At 37.3% G+C, this 21,617-nt stretch overlaps 1 protein-coding gene across 1 annotated transcript; it reads right to left on the bottom strand.

Annotated features, from left to right (window-relative positions):
- Window positions 1-158: 158 nt before the first annotated feature.
- Window positions 159-19,647, bottom strand: tm9sf3 (transmembrane 9 superfamily member 3). Its single transcript, XM_020927032.2, has 15 exons — window positions 19,427-19,647; window positions 17,759-17,954; window positions 16,667-16,789; window positions 13,501-13,661; window positions 12,777-12,854; window positions 11,369-11,500; window positions 9,995-10,161; window positions 8,561-8,655; window positions 8,333-8,463; window positions 5,605-5,744; window positions 4,040-4,108; window positions 3,814-3,960; window positions 2,892-2,975; window positions 2,734-2,810; window positions 159-2,346 (listed from the first exon to the last, which is right to left on the bottom strand). Exons 1-15 carry the CDS (start codon window positions 19,517-19,519, stop codon window positions 2,279-2,281), a joined length of 1,761 nt encoding a protein of 586 aa, XP_020782691.1. The 5' UTR covers window positions 19,520-19,647; the 3' UTR covers window positions 159-2,278.
- Between the last annotated feature and the right edge of the window lie 1,970 nt (window positions 19,648-21,617).

Genomic DNA, 21,617 nt, shown 5'->3' with positions numbered 1-21,617 from the left:
CTTGTTAGTTTTTATTCTTTGATATGCAGCATGGTTGTGTTTTAATTTCTGTGTAATGTCCAGTATATTTGAGTGTATGAGGACATGTTCTACTCAACACTAGAGGGAGCTGTAACTTTTACCAAATCAGACATAGGACATGGACCACGCTTAGTAACCCCTGTACATAAACATGTTTATTTTCTCTTTTTACAGCAAGTTAATATGCAGGTTCAAAATGTCTATAATCAGACATTGGTACACAACATGAGGTGCCAAATCAACTTCAGTGGGGGGAGAACTGGAAATTAGAAAAAAAGGCATTGCCACTTCTCATACATTTAGGGTATATACGGTATTTACACAAAGTGGGAACAAAGCATCGAAACACTCTGGCATGTTGTGTGGCTATGAAAACATCAAAAGTGTCCATAAACTTCACTTTGTACAGTATGTAGAAATAAAGCACACTGCCCCATTCCTCTTTGACATTCACAAGATGTTTTAGGGTTAGGCAGAGAACAAAACAGGAGGGAGATGGCTTACCCGAAGATGTAGAGCCTTAAAGCTTTAAATAATGGATTAAACCAAGAGATGCAAAATGTATGTTTTAAAATGGAGGTACCGATTTTGATACGGGTTTTCGAAACAAGGACTCAATGTAGTTGTGTAAATTTGTAGCTCATGTAATTATCAATGGACAGCAAACAAGCGAACTACACTTTTAGTTTATATATTTACTATCCTCCCGACTTCAGCACAAGCTTTATCAAACTTACTATGACGTCTTTCGTGTTTTCTCAATTGCTACGAGTGCAGTAACCCTTAATCTACTTGCTACACCATACCCTAATTCTACATAATCTCTAAACCTACCTAAGTCTCTCTATTGTCTAGCCTCACACTTGCATTCATGGACCAAAATGTGTAAAAAAAAACAAGAATTTAAACTGGATTCATGCTCAACTTCTAGGCAGTCCATTTGACACGCAATAGTGCTGCTTACATTTCACTTAAGAGGGAAAATATGAACAAATTTGTAAAGATAGGGGTAGTTTTGTGTGTGTATCTAAAGTAACAATTGAATAAATAGAGTAAAAATCTGTCCTTTCTTGTCCATGCGCTTTGATGCCCAAACAAAGCGAATTACAAGAGCTACAATATACTCCTGACCTTGTTTGAAAATAGTAAATACACAGTTGGAATAAACAGGCCTTTTTCAAAAACCCAACCGACTGATATCGTATGGAAATTAAAAACAGCAGTGAGAGAAGTATGACGAGGTGAAAATTTCATGCAATTCCAGGCAAGATGTAACAGCGCCACCAGCCCCACCGCAAGCACCGAACAGAGGAAGAAAGTGAAAACCAAAATATAATCTATTGTTTTGAACTGAATGATTCATTAAAAAAACACCCTGTAGTAAACCTGTACAACGAAAATACATTTGGGATCTACATCTAAAGGTACATTATTAAGGTTATATACACTCCCCCCTCATTCATATATTATCTTTACAAGTAGACTTCATTCAAACCCAAACATTAAGAAAACAAGACTTAAATGGGGAAAACAAGACCACGACAAGCGTCCTCTTTATAAAAAAAAAAAAAATTCAGTTCTGACTGTACCTACCTCCGGGCTGTACAGTGAAACAGCGAGACTAAAATATATAGACGGCATGGACTGCTACTGTAACAGGGAATCAAAGAGGAGGAAATGGCAATGGGGGAATGATTTGTAAGTGACAGTTTTTTTTTATTGTTTTTGTTGAGGTGAAAAGTAATCTGAACAAACTACTGCACTGTGGTAGTAACGCTATGTGACTTCAAGGATACAAAATAGAAACGACGTCAGGAAAACGGGCACAGACCCAACTCCAATGTTTCCTGACACAATAAACAAAGGCTTTCAATACACTTAGGCCTCTTCACTGAAGAGAGCTACACTATGTCCATCAATACACATGTATGTTCACTGGTCTCAGGTGGGACTGGGCCGGAAGAAACCAATAAGGAGCCAATGCAGCCTTCACCATCGCCCCACCGTAGTATGTTATTATTTTTGAAAGCTTTAGATAAAAACCAAACCTCTCTCACGCTCACAGATTTGCTCTAGTCATTTAGCGGCGCAGAAATTCATTCAGAAAGAAATGGAAAAAACTACATTGTATAAAGTGAGATTCTCTCGATCTCTTTGCAAGAAAGAAAAGTACTAAAGAATGACTTGTGCCGCCGTCTTCCCAGATTCTTGGAGGCAAATCCGTTCAGATCCCTGTTTCTGTGGTGGTTTCGCGTCTTTAGTCGATTTTCACGTTTGTGTAGATCTTCCTCACAAAGGCACTTGTCCCCATGTACCCCACAGCACCTGCAGAACAAACACCAGCTCTTACTAATGTGAACGTCAATGCAGGCTCACAAACACGTATCATTTGCAAAAGATTTCCAATGGAAATGTGTGTCAAGGGACAAAATTCTATTGAAACAAACCACAATACTTTCAAAAACCACATTGTATGCAAATTAAGTGATTTGTTTTGCACTTGCACCTGTATATTTATTTGAGTTTGCCAGTACAAGCTAAAGATACATTATAGTGTCGCGCATTTACAATCCCATGAGTCCTCTCCTACACAGATAAATGTAGAAAGCTGTGTGAGCGGTCAAATAGTTTTAGAATGACTGACTCTGAATGATTGTTACTACATCCACACAATCAGCTCATTTATAACACATTCCCAGCAGTCAAACTCACCGCACATGATTCCCAGAGCAGTGCTGAAAACTGCCATGTAGCCGAAGTAGAAGGACGTCTGGAAAAGCCCGTACATCCTGAAAAAGATACGACGAAAACTGGTCAGACCAGGACTCTTCACTCATCAAACCTGTGCTGTGTGACGTGTGCAAACTCACTTGGTTTTAAAGAAATAGTAGTAAAAGGAGTACATGTACACGTAGACCGCCGTGGAGGCAGCAGACAAGAAGCTGGTCCATTGCCTGAAAGAACACGAACACATTTTAAAAACAAATGAGCTTTATCTTTTTCACATTTCTATGTTTTATTTTGTGTCAGATGCCCTTCCATCTAATACATTTTCTCAAAGATTGATTTGGCATTAAGAGGACACTGGCTTGTAGTTTTTATGGAAGTATCAGTCAGAAGTAACTTAATCAAACTATTCTTGGCTGTCAGAATGATGAAAAGTTGTGAACGCTGCCATAGCAATTATCTACCTATTATATATATCTATCTATTCTATCTTTTGAACAGGAAAACCTCAAAATGCTGCATATAACAGGAAGCTGAAACCCACATACAATTACATGTCAAAAATATTGTATAACTGCTTTTGTTTTTTTTTAATAAAAGGGAAAAAATCTAGTTAAATATTGTTTTAAAAAGCTACAAAAGCTACACTACCTCATTTAAACTACTGACATTGCTCTTAAAGAACTACAACACTGTATTTGTAATCTTTAAACACAACAAAATCCAGGCACTCCAAAGAAATAAAAATCACACAAGGAAAAGTATAGTTAAAAGGCCTTATTTAAATGGCTGAAATGACCATGTTTCGACCACGACTGGTCTTCATCAGGCTTAGTCGCTTACTCTACCTGCTTAACTGGAACACCTACAGCAAACAGCCACATTTTTTTTTCTGTACAGTGTTTGTAAATTTGTCTTTAATTAATAAAACAAGAATGGATCAATCACCAAACAGACATTTCTCCAACTTGAATGCTTTAAAATAACTCTTACTCAGAACTCAGATATAAGTAAATATTTAATCTACACAATAACTCCAAAATAACACCAGATCTAATCACTCACCATCTGTAGTCCTCGGCGTTTAGCAGGAAGTACGTGCACACGATGGTGACGCAGACCGTGACGATGCACAGGATCACCAGCACCAGCATCATGAAGCCGTACACGTAATAGATTTTATAGGCCCAAAACGACGTGAAGATAAAGTACCTGCAGAACAACAAGGATAAAGTCAGTGTTCATTTAAAAATATAAACTTTTACTTATTATTATTATGTTTTCGACGTACATTTCAATGAAAATGGATCCAAATGGTAAAATTCCTCCCAGGCACACGATGACGGCCGGCTCCATGAACCTAAAACAGACGACATGTACAATTAGATAATGACATTTAATGTTTAAGTGAACAGAACAGGTTAGACTTCACATTTAAGTAGGGAATAGTCAGCATGATTAAATTTAAGACATTACTAAAAACCTTGCCTAGTTTTTAAATTTTTCCTATTTTTAAATTTTTCTATTTATTTATTTTTCTATTTATTTACTTTTCTATTATTATTATTATTATTATTATGATGACTAGGGGTGTAACAATAACCGAAATATCGTGATATTGTATCGCCAAAGTTTTCACAATAATATCGTGGACCATCACAATATATCAAATTACAAGTCTCTTTGCTTAAATTAAGAGTTATGGCGCAGGAATAACTAAAAAAAGACAGACAGAACTACATAGACCATGATCCTTTGCTCGATTTCAGTGCAGACCACAAGAAGAAATAACAGTTTTAAGCACTTTTAAGTCTTAGTTCTTTGGATTAAGTCTTGTCAAGGCATTTTAAGAGGAAAAAGAAGCATATTAACAAAATATCGCAATAAATATCGTACCGTGAGATGTATATTGTGAAAATATCGTACCAAGAGATTTGGATATTGTTACATCCCTAATCGTGAGCTTTCCCACGATATCGCAATAAATATCGTACCGTGACGCTCATACCGTGATGATATCGTATCGTGAGACTTGGATATCGTTACACCCCTAATTATTACATTACATTATTGTTGCCATGTCATAACTTGTCTAAATCACACTGCAGCTATGATTTGACAGATAAAAACACTTGATAACATGACAGTGATACATGATAATGACAGTTTGTTAAATCAGTGTTTACACTGTCAGAAAAATGTCATCCTTCTGCAGAAATTATCCCTGCATTTTGGGTGAAAATGCTGACAATTTATGACATAGGTAGAGGTATTCTGTTTAGAGAATATTTTCTTGTGGTAGTTTCCTTTTGGCAACTCCCCTGTATATCTGGCCATTATCTCAGACATTTTCACTTGTAACTTTGTTGTTCAGCCCCAAACAGATAAAACATGTCAACTTAAGTGATCATATTTCCTGTTTATCATATCCTGATACAATACAGTACACTCCTTTCCAGCCAAGAATGTATACATCGAGTATAAAATCAGAGCGATAATCAGACTACTGAGACGTTATAGCTTTGCATGGAATGTTCCACAGTATAGGGTCACAGCAGGTCACGTCTGCGGAGAGGCGACCCCACTCACAGTAAGAAGGCATGTTTTTCCAAGTTATTTTTAGCGAGAAAACAACTCAAACTGAATTAATGCAAGATAGATCACCCTTTCTAAAGAATATTTACAAAGTGCATCTTAAAATAACAATTGGGACTGAACGGTTTGTTTTTTATAGCACAAAAAAGACAAGCCCATACAAAAAAAAAAAAAAAACATTGCACAGAAATAATCCAATGCAGAATTTCAAAGCTAAACTATGATGAGTGATAAAATAATTTAAACCTGTTGTATTCATACCATTTTTTCTCAGGGATTGGCCGAGGGACAGCGTTGACTCTGCAGGGGAAGTTTGGCTGTCCTGACAGATTTCTCCCCAAAATAGTTCCTACAAGGTTCAGTGGGAGAATCACGAAGAAGCAGATACAGCACACGGCCACCTACAGACAGAGGGGGAATATTTTTAACTCATCAATCCATCCAGGCAAAATATAGATATTGTAGATTTAGAAAGACGTCATGTGCATTACTGCTTCCGTTGAAACAATGCTCTTGTACAAGATACTGATCAGATGTTAAGAAATACTTTGCATACATTTTATTACATAATCATCAAACGCCTATCTCTCTACAACAATCATAATCAGAGGTTCAGAGGCGTTTTCTTACCGTTTCTTACAAACATTACTGCTGCAGAATATTGGACATTTATGGCAATACTAAAGGCCTGTTTACATGAGAACGCTTGCAGGTAAAAACAAAATATTTTATCAGAAATGCCTTTCGTTTAGACGGTGACGGCGTTTTTGGAAGGCTTAAAAACGCAAAAATCTGAAATTACGCTCCAGAGTGGAAAAGTTGAATATCTTCTGCCAAAGTGTTTCTGTCTACTCTGCCCAAGATGCAAAACTCTGTTCATGTCATGTACACGTTTACGTCACATACATCACCACCTGGCGTCACCACCGAGCCGCCTGGCATGCATTCACAATGGAATTTCACACACTTTTGCGTTACTGTATGCACGCAGATTTCCTCCCGAAAACGTTCGTCTAAACGCGGAATAAAAAGTGAAGGCGCGATGCCACTTTTGTGTCTTCTGTTCAGACCATCATCATATAAACGTAGCCTAAAATACATATTTGTGAATGCTAATATGCAAATTGATCACAGCGACAACGTTCTACAACTTTTATATGTTTAGCTAAATCTGTACATTTTAAATATATTATACATTGCATCGCATAATATTCATTCACTTTTGTGTTTTTGTACATTTTACATCTTGATGCATTGCTGTGACGACTTGAAAACAATTCAGTATCTAGGTTTTCATAAGCCTCAAACATTTCTGTAATTTCAGATAACCTTTGAGTGAACTTTAATCATTTTTCAACTTAATTACACAGACCACAAATCTATATTATCTATTGGGTCAGAACATGCTCTTCATACTCTGTGATTTTCTTTAAAGCAAACCTAATCTGCAAAATCGGCTTTTCAGAGCTTTAAACTATGTTCTAGTTGTTTCCATTTCTCATTTAACCTCTCAAAGTTGTATTTGGCGTTATTTGCGCATGTTTGAGTAATAGTTACGCTATATTTCCAATCAACCTCGTGGCTTACACCAACTGCTCTGTACTTACTTTGTTCTCCAATATTATTTTCTCGTTAATACACATATGATTCAGCAGAGAGAGCGGTGTAGTCAGTTTGGTACAAATGAAAAAACATCTGCAACTATGTGTCAGCGTATCCATAGGAGATGATTGTTTGCTGTGACTTTTTACGGTGACATCAGCTCCCACTTTGGACCACAGTTTTCTAACGCAGAAGTTCACAAACTAGTTTCTTTTATTAAATTGTTTTTCTATTGCGACTTAAAATGTCCAAATGATAACAATGATCCACAGGTGTCATAGATTATAACTACTGTATTTTCCAGACTATTGAGCTCACCTGAATATAAGCCGCATCAACAAAATAAAAAAATTAAAAAATGTTAAATTGTACATAGACAGGCCACACCAGAATATAAGCCGCAAGTGTCCATGTCTTCAAGAACGTTTTCAAGTTCGGGTCGTCTAGTTTTATCACCTCTGAAAGCTTTTGTCGTCTTTTTGCATTGAGTCAGTTCGTCACGCGGCCGTCGTCAAAATCTCACCATCGACTCATTGATGCCGATCTCACGTGCAGCAGCTTTGTTTCCTTCTTCAACAGCCTTTGCCTTTAACTTAAAAGCTGCATCATCTGCATGTGTTTTCCATGAGGAGGGTGTGTGTATGAAGCGCAAAATAAATGTTCAAAACACAATCAAACGAGCATCTTCCTCGGCGCTTCACCCCTGTTTCTCCCCGCGCTCTACTCCGCATGTCTCCTGCAGAAAGAGTCTCTGTCCTGTCTGTATCATGTCAGTGTCTTGGAGGATTTCAGCAGATTTCAGAGTCTCTCGGGGGTGGGAAGCTTGAGACGTTTCTTCTCGTCATTTACACATACGGGTTAGACGTATCCCCCTCACTAATGTTAATTTAGCATCATAACTTATTTTATCACACGGCAATAAACTATTTCAGTGCACTGACAATATCACTAGTGTAGCAACTTCATTTTAACCCTAGATCCATGTGTTACCCGCACAGACAGCGACGTTTTCTGCACTCAGGCTGCACGTATCCGCTGTGCTGCCAAACCATAGACCATATATATGAATGGACAATGTGCCAAACAAAGAATCCGTCCAAAGTGTGAGAAACAAGTTGCAGCTTACAGTCCAGAATTTACAGTATATAGCAGGCTCAAGCACGATATTGTCTTCTTTAAGATTCAGTGCAATATTTAAATCATATTTCTAACTTCTATAGTCAATAAGAGACTTTTGGAGAAAGTTAAAAACAAAAACTATGATTTTAAGTAGAACCATGCATTTGACTGCTAGACTATTTTCTATTGGGTCAGAGCATGCTTTTCATATTCTGTGGTTTTGACAGAATATTTGGTTTTCAGGGAGGTGTCGTTGTGCGAAACTCACCATGGTCCCAAAGGGGATGGCTCTGGAGGCGTGGTAATAAATCGCAATGAAGTTTATGAAGAAGGCCGTCCCGCACACCATAGCAGGGATCATGAACGCCCCAATAAACATCTGCTTTATCCACCTCCTCCCTGAGTGACAAAATGAGAGCAACAGCATTAGCAAAAAGAAAATGCAAACTACTAGATCTTTACCATGACTTAAAAGGAATACTATTTAAATGATTACCTCCTTGTTTTGCGTACAAGCTTCCCCCAAAGTATCCGTTGACGGGAGAGGTGGCTGCATACACAAATATGGCCGTGCTCAGCATTGATCCTCTCCTGCAGAAATAAACAACACATGAGCACAAGAATAAACTAATGATGGCTGATGTACAGAACTCTTGTGTATAACTCTTGCATAATTTAGTATTAGTTTGCTTTTATACAACCCGTAACATCACCTGCAAACTGGAAGTGCCAACTGATCTTACAGGACAAGATCTATATTGGTCAATAAAGTAAGATTTCATTGCCTGTAACCCCCCAAGACCTGTAATGAAAAGATGTTGGAATACATGGTAGTTCCTTAATTTTTTACTTTTTTTTTCTTGATAAAACCACAAATTTAATTTTTGTTTATCCATGGATAACCCTGGTGACTAGCGTACTGAAAGGAAACCCAACCAGACAACACAAAATATGCAAATTTCTCACAAAGCAAACATGGAACTTCCTTGCTGTGAGGCGATAGGCGCTATCACCTTTCGGATTGTAAACTGTGATGAAGGCAAAATCCTAGACGGGGGCAGAAGCCAGTTGTTCCTATTGGTTACATTGGACTTTGCAATGGACTAAGGTGAATGCACAAATGTTGAACCTGGGACCAGATTTAAGAACTCACTGTATTACAACAATATTACTTTTTTCAACACCTATAGAGGAATGTCCTTTGCAATCACAATGGAGCCAAGGGGGCTTTTTCAACATGTTGGCAGTACCAATTATTTGTAGTAGAAATATTTACATTTAAATACTCAAAAAAGGCCCGTACCTTCGTCTAAATTTAAAATACTCTTTCCAGAAAATGAGTTGTTGGAGTGTGAGCAGCAGCTGGTGCATATATGCCACTGTGGTGCCAGTGAGTGCTAGTTCCTTAATTTCTTGATAAAACCAAAAATTTCATTTTTATTTATCCCTGAATAACCCTGGTGACTAGCGTACTGAAAGGAAACAAACCAGACACAAAATATTTTTCCTCTTAAAATGCTTTGCCAAGACTTAATCCAAAGAACTAAGATTTAAAAGTGCTTAGAACTCCTATTTCTTCATGTAGTTTGCACCAAAACGGAGCAAAGGCTCATGGTCGATGTAGTTCCCGCTGTTTTTTTTTTTAGCTATTGCTGCACCATAACAATGAATTTAAGATGAGAAACTTGTAATTCGACATACTGTGATGGTCCACAAAATAAGAAATAACTGAGACTTTTGACGATACGATATCACGATATTTTGGTTATTGTTACATCCCTAGTGTTAAATATTACAGCCTGTTGTAGATGTTATCTGAAACCCAAGCACTGAACTTTCTCTGGTTCTGGTCTTACTCTTATTCCATTACCATCACAATAGTCTCGGTGGAGCCACTCGCAGAGAATCAGGAAAATCTGGTCTCACTCACTCTGTGTACAGATCCTCCACCATGGCCACGATGATGACAATGAGGGACACGGAGAAGATCTGGCAACCCGAGCCAATGAGAGATGAGAAGATAAGCGGGTGACTGGAGGGCCGAAACACATCTCCGTGAACTTGCTTCCAGCCGTACTCATCCCCCAGATCTCTGTCCTGTTGACACAAAATTAAAAACAGTTATGAAACTTTGAATCAGAGAAAGTACAATTTAAACTATTCAGGGGTTTCAGATTTCTGTTACATGAAACATTTTGGGGACTTTTTCCCATACAAAAGATAATAGTTTTACATTTTTTAATCTCTATGTTAATGTTTTTTTTTAAATATATTTAACACCCATGGGCAATGGGGAAAATCTACCTGTACTGTGCATGTCTCTTGCAGAAAGAGCCTCTGTCCTGCCGCAAGCAGTGAAATATGTAGCCGAAAATGGTAATTGAGCAGCAGAAAGAAAGTTCAGAGTGAGCAAGAAACTTGTGAGGGACTGGCGAAAGGCGGGGATGGAGAACACAGCTTCACGGGAACCTGGGTGCACCAAGCAACTTTCCTCTAAGTCACTGGTTGGATCGACAAAGCCTAGACTTCAATAACAACTGAAACCATCCTGTCAGGATTCAGAAAGGCCGGAATTATTCTAACTGGAACTGATGCTGAATCTGATGACAGCTACACAGAAGAGGAAGCGGCGCTACATTTACCTCCGGAGGTTGCAGAGTTGCTCAGAAGTGACACCGAGGATGAAGAATTCAATGGATTTAGTGATTTGGAGTGAGATCGAGAGTTTTGTAAACTTGTTTGCGCTACTCTTACGGTGTTACAGCAGCCTGTTGTTCTCTGTTCTATTGTTTTTACTATAACTTGCCTTTCAAGATGAAATGTCAGGTCCTGGTCTCTAATTTTATAAAATACATTTCCCCCAAAAAGCGCGATTTATATATGTTTTTTCTTCTTCATTACAAATTTTTTGGCTGGAGCGTCTTATCATCCAAAAAATACGGTAGATGTTTTTTTTTTTTTACTGTTATTATTGTTATTATAATGACAATATTTGGGTGACACTATGGCAATCTAATGTGCTAAAATGTACCTTTAAACGTCTTCATTGTAATTTAAGTAGTGCACAAAAGTTTGCTAATATATACCTTTATATGAACTGCTTTGATTGTTACAGCACATCCTCTGCATATATACAAAACAGCTGTTGCAGTTTGTACTTTCCATTTTTCAATATCTCTCTCATATCCAATAAAAAAAAAAAAAATCCTTTATATATCCTTAAAGTATACTTTTAATTAGGCCTAGGTCTGACACAAATCATCCATAATCAAAATGACACAAGGATTTGATTAGTGTAATTTACCATGTCATCCATTTCCTCCTCTTTGCTGTATCGGGCGTAGTCTTTCCGCAGCGTTCTCATTAAAATCATGGACACCAGACCGACCAGGAAGATGACCATCATGAAGGAGTTAAAGATGGAGAACCAGTGAATCTAAAACAGAAAATGAACAGGAATTTATGGGACTACATTAGGAGAGATAAAAAGCAACACAACAGCAAGATCCCTCTGGGTTAAACTTCACAGAACAAGTCGAGGCGAGACCTACCACACATTTTATTACACATTTAAAATACCTTCCCTGGATTTGTTGAGGGAGCAGCTGAATACTGATATTCTGAAAATATTTTTAGCTCGCCCCAAATTCATCTGGTTCAAGCCTGTTCAGTACAAGCCCTAAAAATGTACTTATGCTTCAATATGCTTCAACTGTAAATCACAGAGACATGTCTGGGTCACTGTAGAGTAAAAATTACATACTACAAATATTTTACATCAAACTTCAAGCAAAAGTATGACCTGTAGCCAAAAGAAAAATTTAAGCAGGTTGCATATAATAGATGTAAGTAAATAAAGTGGATTGTAAAAGGAAATATATGAGAAGTGTGTTTCTGTAGTTCTTTTTTTACACGGTGCCGTAAAATCAATAGCTCAAACAAAAAGTGTAATAGTTCTAAAGCACAACAATACACACTGACATTGATTTGCTAAAGTGGCAATTCAACACCTATAGAGGAATGTCCTTTGAAATAACAATGGAACCAAGGGGGTTTTTCCACCATGTTTACAGCACCAATTATTTGTAGTAGAAATGTTCTTTTACATTTAAATCCTTAAACAGGGCCTGTACCTTGGTCTAAATTTAAAATACTGTTTAACATGCCAGAAAATGAGTTGTTGGAGTGCGAGTAGCAGCTGGTGGATGTATGTCATTATGGTGCCAGTGCAGTGTCCTTTTAAAAGGTCAGGATCAAGACTAAGAGCCATCAGTGTTGTCAGACTCATGATAAAGAGCAGACACACAGCTCTCATACTGTACTCTCTACAGATACATGATCTCACAAAAATAAGAGATAACTCTGGTAAATTTTAAGATAAAGCCAATTATCAGATACACAAGAGATACAATGGTCCAGAAAAGAGAATCATATCAAATCAGTATTGAGATGAACATTGCTTTTTACGTTGTTTACTTTCTTCCTACTGTAAAGATTGAAATATAGGCAGAGATACTAACTGGAAATGAATTTAATCAGTTGATATATGATGATTACATTTGTGACATGTGTACATATGTGGCCATTCTCACAGTTAAATATCCGGGTATCTGTGCCATAAAACCTGGCTCAAAGGAGCAAACGACTCAAATTACTTGAGTGAAACATGACTTAATGATATGGTAATAAAAAAATAAAACATTTTGACTCACTCTGTGCTGGAAGAAGGATGGATCGAGGTATTTGTCAAATCTGTCCTCAAACTTCACATCTGACTTCTTCCATTTAACCTGAGAAATAAAATAATCCGTTATAATTTCCTGTAAATTCAAATGGTTTCAGTTTAAAGGAAAGTGTGAAAAATCCCCCAGTCGTCCAGGTAGAATCCAGGGCAAAAGAGAAATTCAATATGTCAGATAAAAGTTTTTTTGGTTGAATGTGTTTTTGCAGCTCATCCTTCAGCTTGGATGAGCTGTGAATACATATTCAACACAATAAAATTTTGTCCGACAAATTGAATTTCTCCTTTACCACTTAAAAGGAGACATATCGTGCAAAATCTGTGCAAACTTTTTTAGAGTTTTTCCCCATATATTATATACATGTTATATTTTTTTCCTCTTCTCATTTACCCTCTCAAAGTTGTAGCTGCTTGTTATCCACAGGAAGGACTGACAGCATGCAGAACTTTGTTGTGATGACATTTGCTCCTACATAACATAAAAGGGGGCAGGGGGGAATCTGCTCCTAATACTTCACTGGGCGCTGCAATTTTATAACCAGGAATTCAGCAAACTTGTTTCATTTGAGATCAATATGTGATTTAAAATATCCAAAATATAACATAATGATCCACAGGTGACATAGATTAAAGCTATATAGACGCGAAAAGCCCAATATGTCTTCTTTAACGAGGCTAAAACTGTCAGTACTTACTGAATAGGACATGGCGATCTTTGTGTTTGGGATAAGTCTGACTTTGCCTTCACTGGTGAGGTTCACGTCCACGATCCTGTTCCCATTAAACCCGATCTCCAGCTTCTTGTACGTCCACAGATAATGGTCTTCTCCGTTCTCATCCGCCTCTCCAACAATTCCTAAAAGAAAAATAAGAACAAATGTCAAGATAGTTCTTTTATCGACTGGCCTTCGCTTGACGTATGGAGATTCAGGGGATTTACGAGCCCTAAAACATGTTTCTGATACATTTTTCCAGCTCAATTGAAGAGTATCATGCAAAAATACTTGGGAAAATATTTGTTTTTATATTGTAATTACTGTAACGCCCTATGATATTCTATTACCAACATTAAAAGGCTAGATTTTGCTTTATCAAATTTCAAGGTCTTGTGTATTAATACATTGTTGCATTGTTGTTGAGGGATCCTTTGCTCTGATTAAGCAAACTTTAAGACACTGTTATTTAAAAAAAGACATCGTAATGCTTTAAAATGTGGCAGTATGGATGGAAGTAAAGGCTCAATAGAGGTGAAGCCAGATCACATTTTCAATTTAAATCCATTTGGTGTTTTCTTATTTACATAGTTTTTTCTATTGCCTCTGAAGGGAAAATAAGGTCAACTTCTTTTGTAAGTTCAAAATTCACTGTGAATGATTAAAAGGCCCATATTACCCTATTATCTGATCTAGGCTATAATGTTTCCTAATCACAAACTTACCCAGATGTGTGTTTTGTTTCATTCACACATTTTTAACACACAAACCCTTAGGTATATTTAGGCAGAGTTCTTCTCTCAAACAGAAAACACTCACCGACACCTTGTGATGTCATGTGGTGATACAGGAAACACTCCACTGTGTTTCTAAACTCTATATACTTCACTAGAAACATGTGGATGATTTCAGCCCTGGAATTGCCAATCTCTACTGAACTAAAAGGTAAAAAAAGTACCTGTTAACTAACTAAAAAACTACCACTTCAAGTGAATGAAACAAAACACAACTCCAGGTATTTTTGAGGAGGAAACAACATTATAACATGGCTAAAAGCTTAAAAGAGCCAATTTTGCAGAATATAGGACCTTTTAATACAAGCCTTACAGAGAATAATCAATAGGAGTAGTGGGTGGGGAAAATGTCTGTATTTGAGGATAGAGCTGCATTAAACATCACAGTTTTTACAGCACCATTAGCGTCCATAACATTGCAATAAATAAATACCACCGAGATACAGATATATCTCAATTAATTACCCAACTAATGGGGTTATATAAACTGAACAGATGACGCAGGCACATTATTCACGAGGGCTGAGTAACCTCAACAAGTTACCGATACGATAAATACTTCGATACATAGGCCACATTACGATACATATCTCGATATAGTGCACTTTTGATTCAATACGACCATGGCTGTGATACTAAAAGTCTTTGTTAAACCACTTCTTGTGCAAAGTGAATATGAAACACAAACATTTTAATCATCAAAATAGCGAAAATGTCAAACGTGTTGCATCTTTCGACTAAACAAGCAATAAAACTGTAGCACTGTAACAAAATAATTTAGTAACATATAACAAAAAATACTCTTAGCAAAATATCAATATAGCAGCCCATGATATCGACACTGTATCATCACATTAAACAATACAATATATCGACATTTTAGTATTTTTGCACACCCCTATTTTCCACACTGTCAAATTCACCTGTGCATAAATAGCATTAAAACACACCACTGTTAAATAATTCAGGCAATGTGAGAGAAACGTCATTGGACAAATACATCTGAGTCAGTTCTCATTCAACAGGATGTGAGGACAAAGTCTTTGTTTATTTAATGTTATTAAACAGTAAGTGACACATGAAAAAGGAAGCTGTTTGATTTGGGACCAGTCCATCCACAGAAGGCAGCATTTCAAGTTTCAACAATCATGAGTAAATTCAAGTTAGGTTGATGCATCTTATCTATAAATCAGATAGACACGACAAACAAAATTACTGGGTTACAGATGATATCATAAAATTATACAGGCCACTGATATTTAATACATACAGAGGGGTGTGGTGTGTGTGTGGCTTAAATTCAGTGTAGTTTAAAAATGTGAAACTACACTGAGTGATTATAGTTGATCCATGTTTTGATTATTGCACCACTATGCATTTTCTCATTGGTATGGTAAGATTTCAAAACTGGTATGGACTATCAAGCCTTTTCCTAATATAAAAAACAAATTTGATTTTTTTGTAATGTGACAAGATGACTTAACACTGATGTGTATGTTCAGTACCAGGTGACTTTTATTTATCTAGGGTTGTCAAAAAGTGTAAAGTGTGCAGTCTCTATAGTGTTTCATATCATGACTAGCAAATAAATGTCCAAGCATTTGAATCCCACTTATTGCTAAACCCAAAGAATCCACAGATATCAACAGAGCATACACCTGCACAACTTCAGCAGGTCATAGGATAACTGTGTTTTGTGTATTTCTCTGGGTCATTACCACAAGGACACAACTGGTTTCTCTGACCACAGGCAATAAAATAAACCCAATATGCCTGTTTGTAGCATAGACAATGGGATAAGACAATATAAGCCACATAGTTCCAGTAAATTACCAGGTACAAAATGCCAAAACACTCAGCAGTGATTCCCATTCACACATGTACCAGTTCCAAAACATTACCAGGTCTGAGCTATTGACACATGACCTGGCATTTGGCTCTCTGCACTCTCTCACAAAGCAAAACACTACTGCATCATTTTAAATGGATTGAGACTGGAGCCCAACCATGTAAAGTAACCAGGAACCCAAGATTATAACCAAGGAAATCAGGTCATAGCCAAGGAAACCAGGATCAGAACTCAAGAAACCAAGCTCATAACCAAGGAAAACGAGCTGTGGTACTGCCAGTTTTTTTACTTTATTCACACAAACCATTAACCTAGGAAGTAACGAGATCGAAACTGCAGGGAAATCGGTTCTGGCTTCATTCACACATGATCCTGATCTGGCAAAATGCAAGTAAATTCCCAGGTCAGGCAGCATGTGTGAATGTGACTTAAGATTTATCATTAGGAAAGTAAACTCCTTCCACATTGTGATAGATAAAACAGGTCATAGTCTGAAGTCACTCACCCCAGATGGGAAGGTCGTCGATGTACATTTGGTACCAGTAGTGGTTCTTTATGGCATAAACAAAGGCGTCCCGCTTGTTCTTGTCTAGGTCAATTTCACAGTATGTTGTCTGCATCACTTCATCTGTAAGGGTAAAAAATACATGATATGATTAGGTAAAAGTGCCAAATAGATTTTAAGAAAGAATTTTGGTTAAATGTCAAGGTAAGATTCTATAAAAATGTCATTGTGTCATTATAATGATAAAGAGCAACATACTCCTGATACTGTGCAACCTCTCTATGTAGATATGGGCAGCCCAGATTAGGGCTGCACCAAGGATCACAAAACTGTACTGAAAAGATGGCACTGTGTAGTATAATCAAAAAAATATCTTTTAGAGAGCTAATGATATGGCCAATCACTGATATGCAATATTTGGAGGTGGCTATTTAAAAACACTAAATTGCTGTAAACTTAGACGTAGACTGATTGCTACAAGAATCCACAACAACAAAAAAGAAAAGTATAATGATATAAGATAAAAGATATGATGTATGATGTGATGTGCATTCATGGCCATGTTTTTCTGCAAACGTCTAAGTAGTCACATATAGTGCAGTTTCTTCATCACATTATAATAGTAAAACACAACTTTGTATTTCCGTTTTCCAGATGTTTACCCCCACGCAAAATATGGGCCTACACTGCACTTTACAATCATCTCTGTTTTAGAGAAAATAACTGTTATACAGCAATATGAAAAAAGAGTAACATGTAAAGAAAATGTGTCTTAATTTCATCTTAGTCTTTGTGGAGGTGTATCTCGTTTTTGTTTGTTTGTTTTAATAGAACCATGGAAAATATTGTTGCATTTTACTATTCACATTTATAACTTTGAGTTTGTTTTTTAATAGAATTTAATTTCAACCTCTGTATATTGTGATTTGTTTTTAACAGTAATAATTTGTGCCATGCATTACATAATAACTTGGGACACTAACGTCACTATAAATATTTCAGTGTGAATACCTGTGCGGACATGATCAGTAGCGTAGCACTGACTGCCCTCATCAGGTGAATGTATGAATTTAAAAGTGCAGCATGAAATACCTTTGAACTTTATGTCCAAACCACTGAACTCCAGCTCCACTCCCTGCAGAGCCTCTCCCAACGTCTCGTGGTAGTGGCTGATGGTCTTTTTGTTGCCGACACAGAACGGCAACGAGAAATACTTGTACGTCTCCTGTCGATTGTGGTAAGGCCCCACTGTGTTCATCCATAAAACTACTTCCTCCTTATCTGTATACTGAAAGGAAACAAGAACAGAGGCCTTTATTGTGACAGTCCTGGAATGCAACACTGGTCCTGCCTGACTGACTAGTTTCATTTTAGGATCTGATATATGTTAAAGAATTTTGACACTATTTAAAAGACTAGATATTATAGTAGTAATGTGAGAGGTAAAACTGTCTAGCAAAATGATACTCAAATTAATGCAAAAATTAACTGTAAAGTTGTGGTAAGCTCTTTGATCACTATATCATGCAGGATATGCTTCCTGCAAAGCAGTGGGTATACAGGTTACAATAGCATTCAACATAAATACATTTACTGTTTGTTTTCATTTGGAAAAATAGCTCACATGGTAAACTGATGTAACAGGAAAAAGTTATAATAGGCTTTTGAATGAATTCATAATTCACTGAACACAATGCAACAAAATATGCTGACAGTATCAAAATGAAAACAATGGCTGTGTATACATGCACAAAATGAATATTAAATAATTTGTTTAAGTTGTAAAGTTATTAAAATGTAAACAACAAAATCATCTGATTTCTGATTTCAATATGACCATACTGAGACTCTCTCTGATTACAAACATCAGATTTTGCAGTTTGTATCTCATTTAAAAAATCTTAAACATCCAGAAATCAGATAATGATCAGTTTTTGACGTGCATGTGAACACAGCACAATAAAACAGAACCTATCTGACAAAATGAATGACTTAATATTCAATACCTTAAAGCTGAGAACATTTTCTAAAAATATTACATTTCTATTGATATCTAAGCTGGGTTTAACCTTTGAAACAAACCAGCCATTGAATCCAAAGCAATTACATGCCATTTCCTTTCTTAAAATTAATTAGAACCAGTGTACACAACAGCAAGTGCAGTAAATCAAGGAAGTACAGTCGTTCATATGATTTAACTCATTGCTGCAACTTCATACAAGCATATTGAATGACTCAGAGCTAAGAACAATGTAATAAAAGCGTAGAAAACAGCAAATAATTGTCAACAAATATATATGACATAGACAGGCCTTTTGAACCGGTGTTTTAGCTCAATGTTGGCTAATTTAACAACCTTTGTGCTCTTGTCTCGTATCTCCTTGCTTCGAAAATATACGAATATAAAACGCATTAACTCTGATCGTGATCATTGTAGATTTGAGAGCGCATTTAGTGATCTAACTTGAGTTTACGTGTGTGTGTCAGGAAAAGCTTGTAGGGTTGGCATGCTAACAGGCTAGCCACTGCCGCTAGCAATAAGCACTAGTTAGGCCGATAAGTGCGAGCAGGTTTAGTGGCGAATTTTAAGCTTTACTGCAAGATACGTCAATAAACATGCACGGAAAATGAACACTGCAACTCTGGGGACGTGTCATGTCTCCCAGTGTGCATACAAAGACACTGTTAGCAGACAACACACAGCACAAACGTCCATTATTTTCACGGCTACGTTATTCTCAATCGGCCTCCGTGTCTTACCGTGTGCTCATGTTCATCTGCGTCCACCGGTAATAAACACCCCAGAGCTACCAGAAACGCCACCAGGGCCGATTTCAACCTGGACGGGCCCATGATTTGTCGGAGAAAGTGTGCAGAAAGACTGGGATGTTAGCTTTGGAGGGCTATCCCACCTTCTTCCTGGTTGTGTGACAGAGGCGATTTTTGGGATGCTCTACGTCCGTACGCATATGGCCGCTCGTCGCACTCGCACCCGATTGGTCAGCTCGGGTCACGTGCTGCAAACGGGCCAATGACAGGGCAGAGCGGCGGTGTAGGGCGCATTCAGCTGCACTCACGCCGGAGCGTCCGCAACCTTCAGCCACGTCATCCGACTGCCAAGGCTGGAGGAGCTTCACCTTTGACAGAATCAAACATACACCCGTGCCCGATAATGGCTCTCTCCTTTATTAACTTAGTCCAACAATAGAGGTTATGTATAGAGAGACCAAACGTCCCTATTTACCGGGGACAGCCCCAGTTTTGAGTCCCTGTGTCCCCTGTCCCAGCAGACTTATCCAAAACCAGTGATTTGTCCCTGTTTTATACAAGAAATTTCCCTAGTAACCCTAATTTGACACCTGCCAACAGTAAAGAGATGCATTCATTGTCATTTATATTGGTAAAATACAGAAAAGCTGCTTAAAAATGACCAAACATAAAGAAAATCTGACTATACTGACTCGCATTAGTGCAAAGTGCGTAACAATTTACAACACTTATTTCACAATTTTATTATTACCAACCACCACAAACCAGGGATGTCCACTTTTTTTATTTTGAAAATCTGGTAAACCTAGACAGAATCAAACATACACCCGTGTCCAATAATGGCTCGCTACCCTACTAACTTAGTTCAAAAATAAAGGTTATGTATAGAGAGACCAAACGTCCCTATTTACCGGGGACAGCCCCAGTTTTGAGTCCTGTGTCCCCTGTCACCAGCAGACTTATCCAAAACCAGTGATTTGTCCCAGTTTTATACAAGAAATGTCCCAGGTGTCCCTATTTTTGACCATTCGGATCCCTGCCAACAGTAAAGAGATACATAAATTGACATTTCTTTTGGTAAAAAACAGAAAACCTGCTTAAAAATGACCAAACACAAAGAAAATGTGATTATACTGACTCACATTAGCGCAACGTGCATAACAATTGTCCATAATTACGCACTTATTTCACAGTTTTATTATTACTAACCAACGCAAACCAGGGATGTCCCCATTTTTTTTATTTTGAAAATCTGGTAAACCTAGACAGAATCAAACATCCACCCATGCCCGATAATAGCTCTCTCCCCTACTAACTTAGTTCAATAATAGAGGTTCTGCACAGGGTGACCAGACGTCCCTATTTACTGAGGACAGCCGCAGTTTTGAGCGCCGTGTCCCCTGTCCCAGCAGACTTATCCAAAACCAGTGATTTGTCCCAGTTTTATACAAGAAATGTCCTGGGTGTCCCTATTTTTTTTTTTACCAATTTGAGACTGTCCAACAGTAAAGAGATACATTCATTGTCATTTCTTTTGGTAAAATACAGAAAACCTGCTTAAACATGACCAAACATTTTTTTTAAATTACTATACTGGCTCACATTAGTGCACGGCGCATAACAATTTTCCATAATTACGCACTTGTTTCACAATTTTATTATTATTAACCACCACAAACCAGGGACGTCCCCATTTTTTATTTTGAAAATCTGGTAACCCTAGACAGAATCAAACATCCACTGTCCTCTGTGAGGACTCAAAACTCTACAGTTGCTGTTTTGAACAATAAATTGTAGATATTGTTCAATAAACTGTTGGTGCTGTTGCTTTATTTCATATTACATACAGTTTGTTCTCTCAAAATATGTCAAATATCAAATTGGCCAAAATCATCTCAAGTCTATATGAGACTCACACTCGTATGTGCAGATCATTTAGGCTGACAAGCAGCATTTAAGTATTTTCTATTTGCACGATTAAAGAACTGCTGCAATATACTCATGTTTATCAGGCAGCTTAGGTATTTTTCATTGAAAATGAATGTGCTGCACCCAAACATGATCCTATGATCATAAAACAGCCTGTGTCCTGATAAAGACTTAAAGCCTGAAGTGTCTGTGCTGTTCATAGACTGTGCAAGTAAATATTGTTCTTTCTACTCTGTGTGAAGCACACACTTTA

This window comes from Boleophthalmus pectinirostris, unplaced genomic scaffold (genome assembly GCF_026225935.1).
Source record: "Boleophthalmus pectinirostris isolate CB_2022bp ecotype Guang Dong unplaced genomic scaffold, ASM2622593v1 HiC_scaffold_5, whole genome shotgun sequence".
NCBI lineage: Eukaryota > Metazoa > Chordata > Actinopteri > Gobiiformes > Gobiidae > Boleophthalmus > Boleophthalmus pectinirostris.
This window is presented reverse-complemented; position numbering and strand designations above follow the sequence as displayed.

What these genes read in the sequence shown, in the direction of transcription:
- tm9sf3 (XM_020927032.2), bottom strand. Translation starts at nt 19,519, where the DNA reads ATGGGCCCGTCCAGGTTGAAATCGGCCCTGGTGGCGTTTCTGGTAGCT. An exon ending in CAGATGAACATGAGCACACG is followed by an intron (nt 17,955 to 19,426) that starts GTAAGACACGGA and finishes GTTTCCTTTCAG; the next exon opens with TATACAGATAAGGAGGAAGT. An exon ending in AGGAGGAAATGGATGACATG is followed by an intron (nt 10,162 to 11,368) that starts GTAAATTACACT and finishes TTGTGTCAACAG; the next exon opens with GACAGAGATCTGGGGGATGA.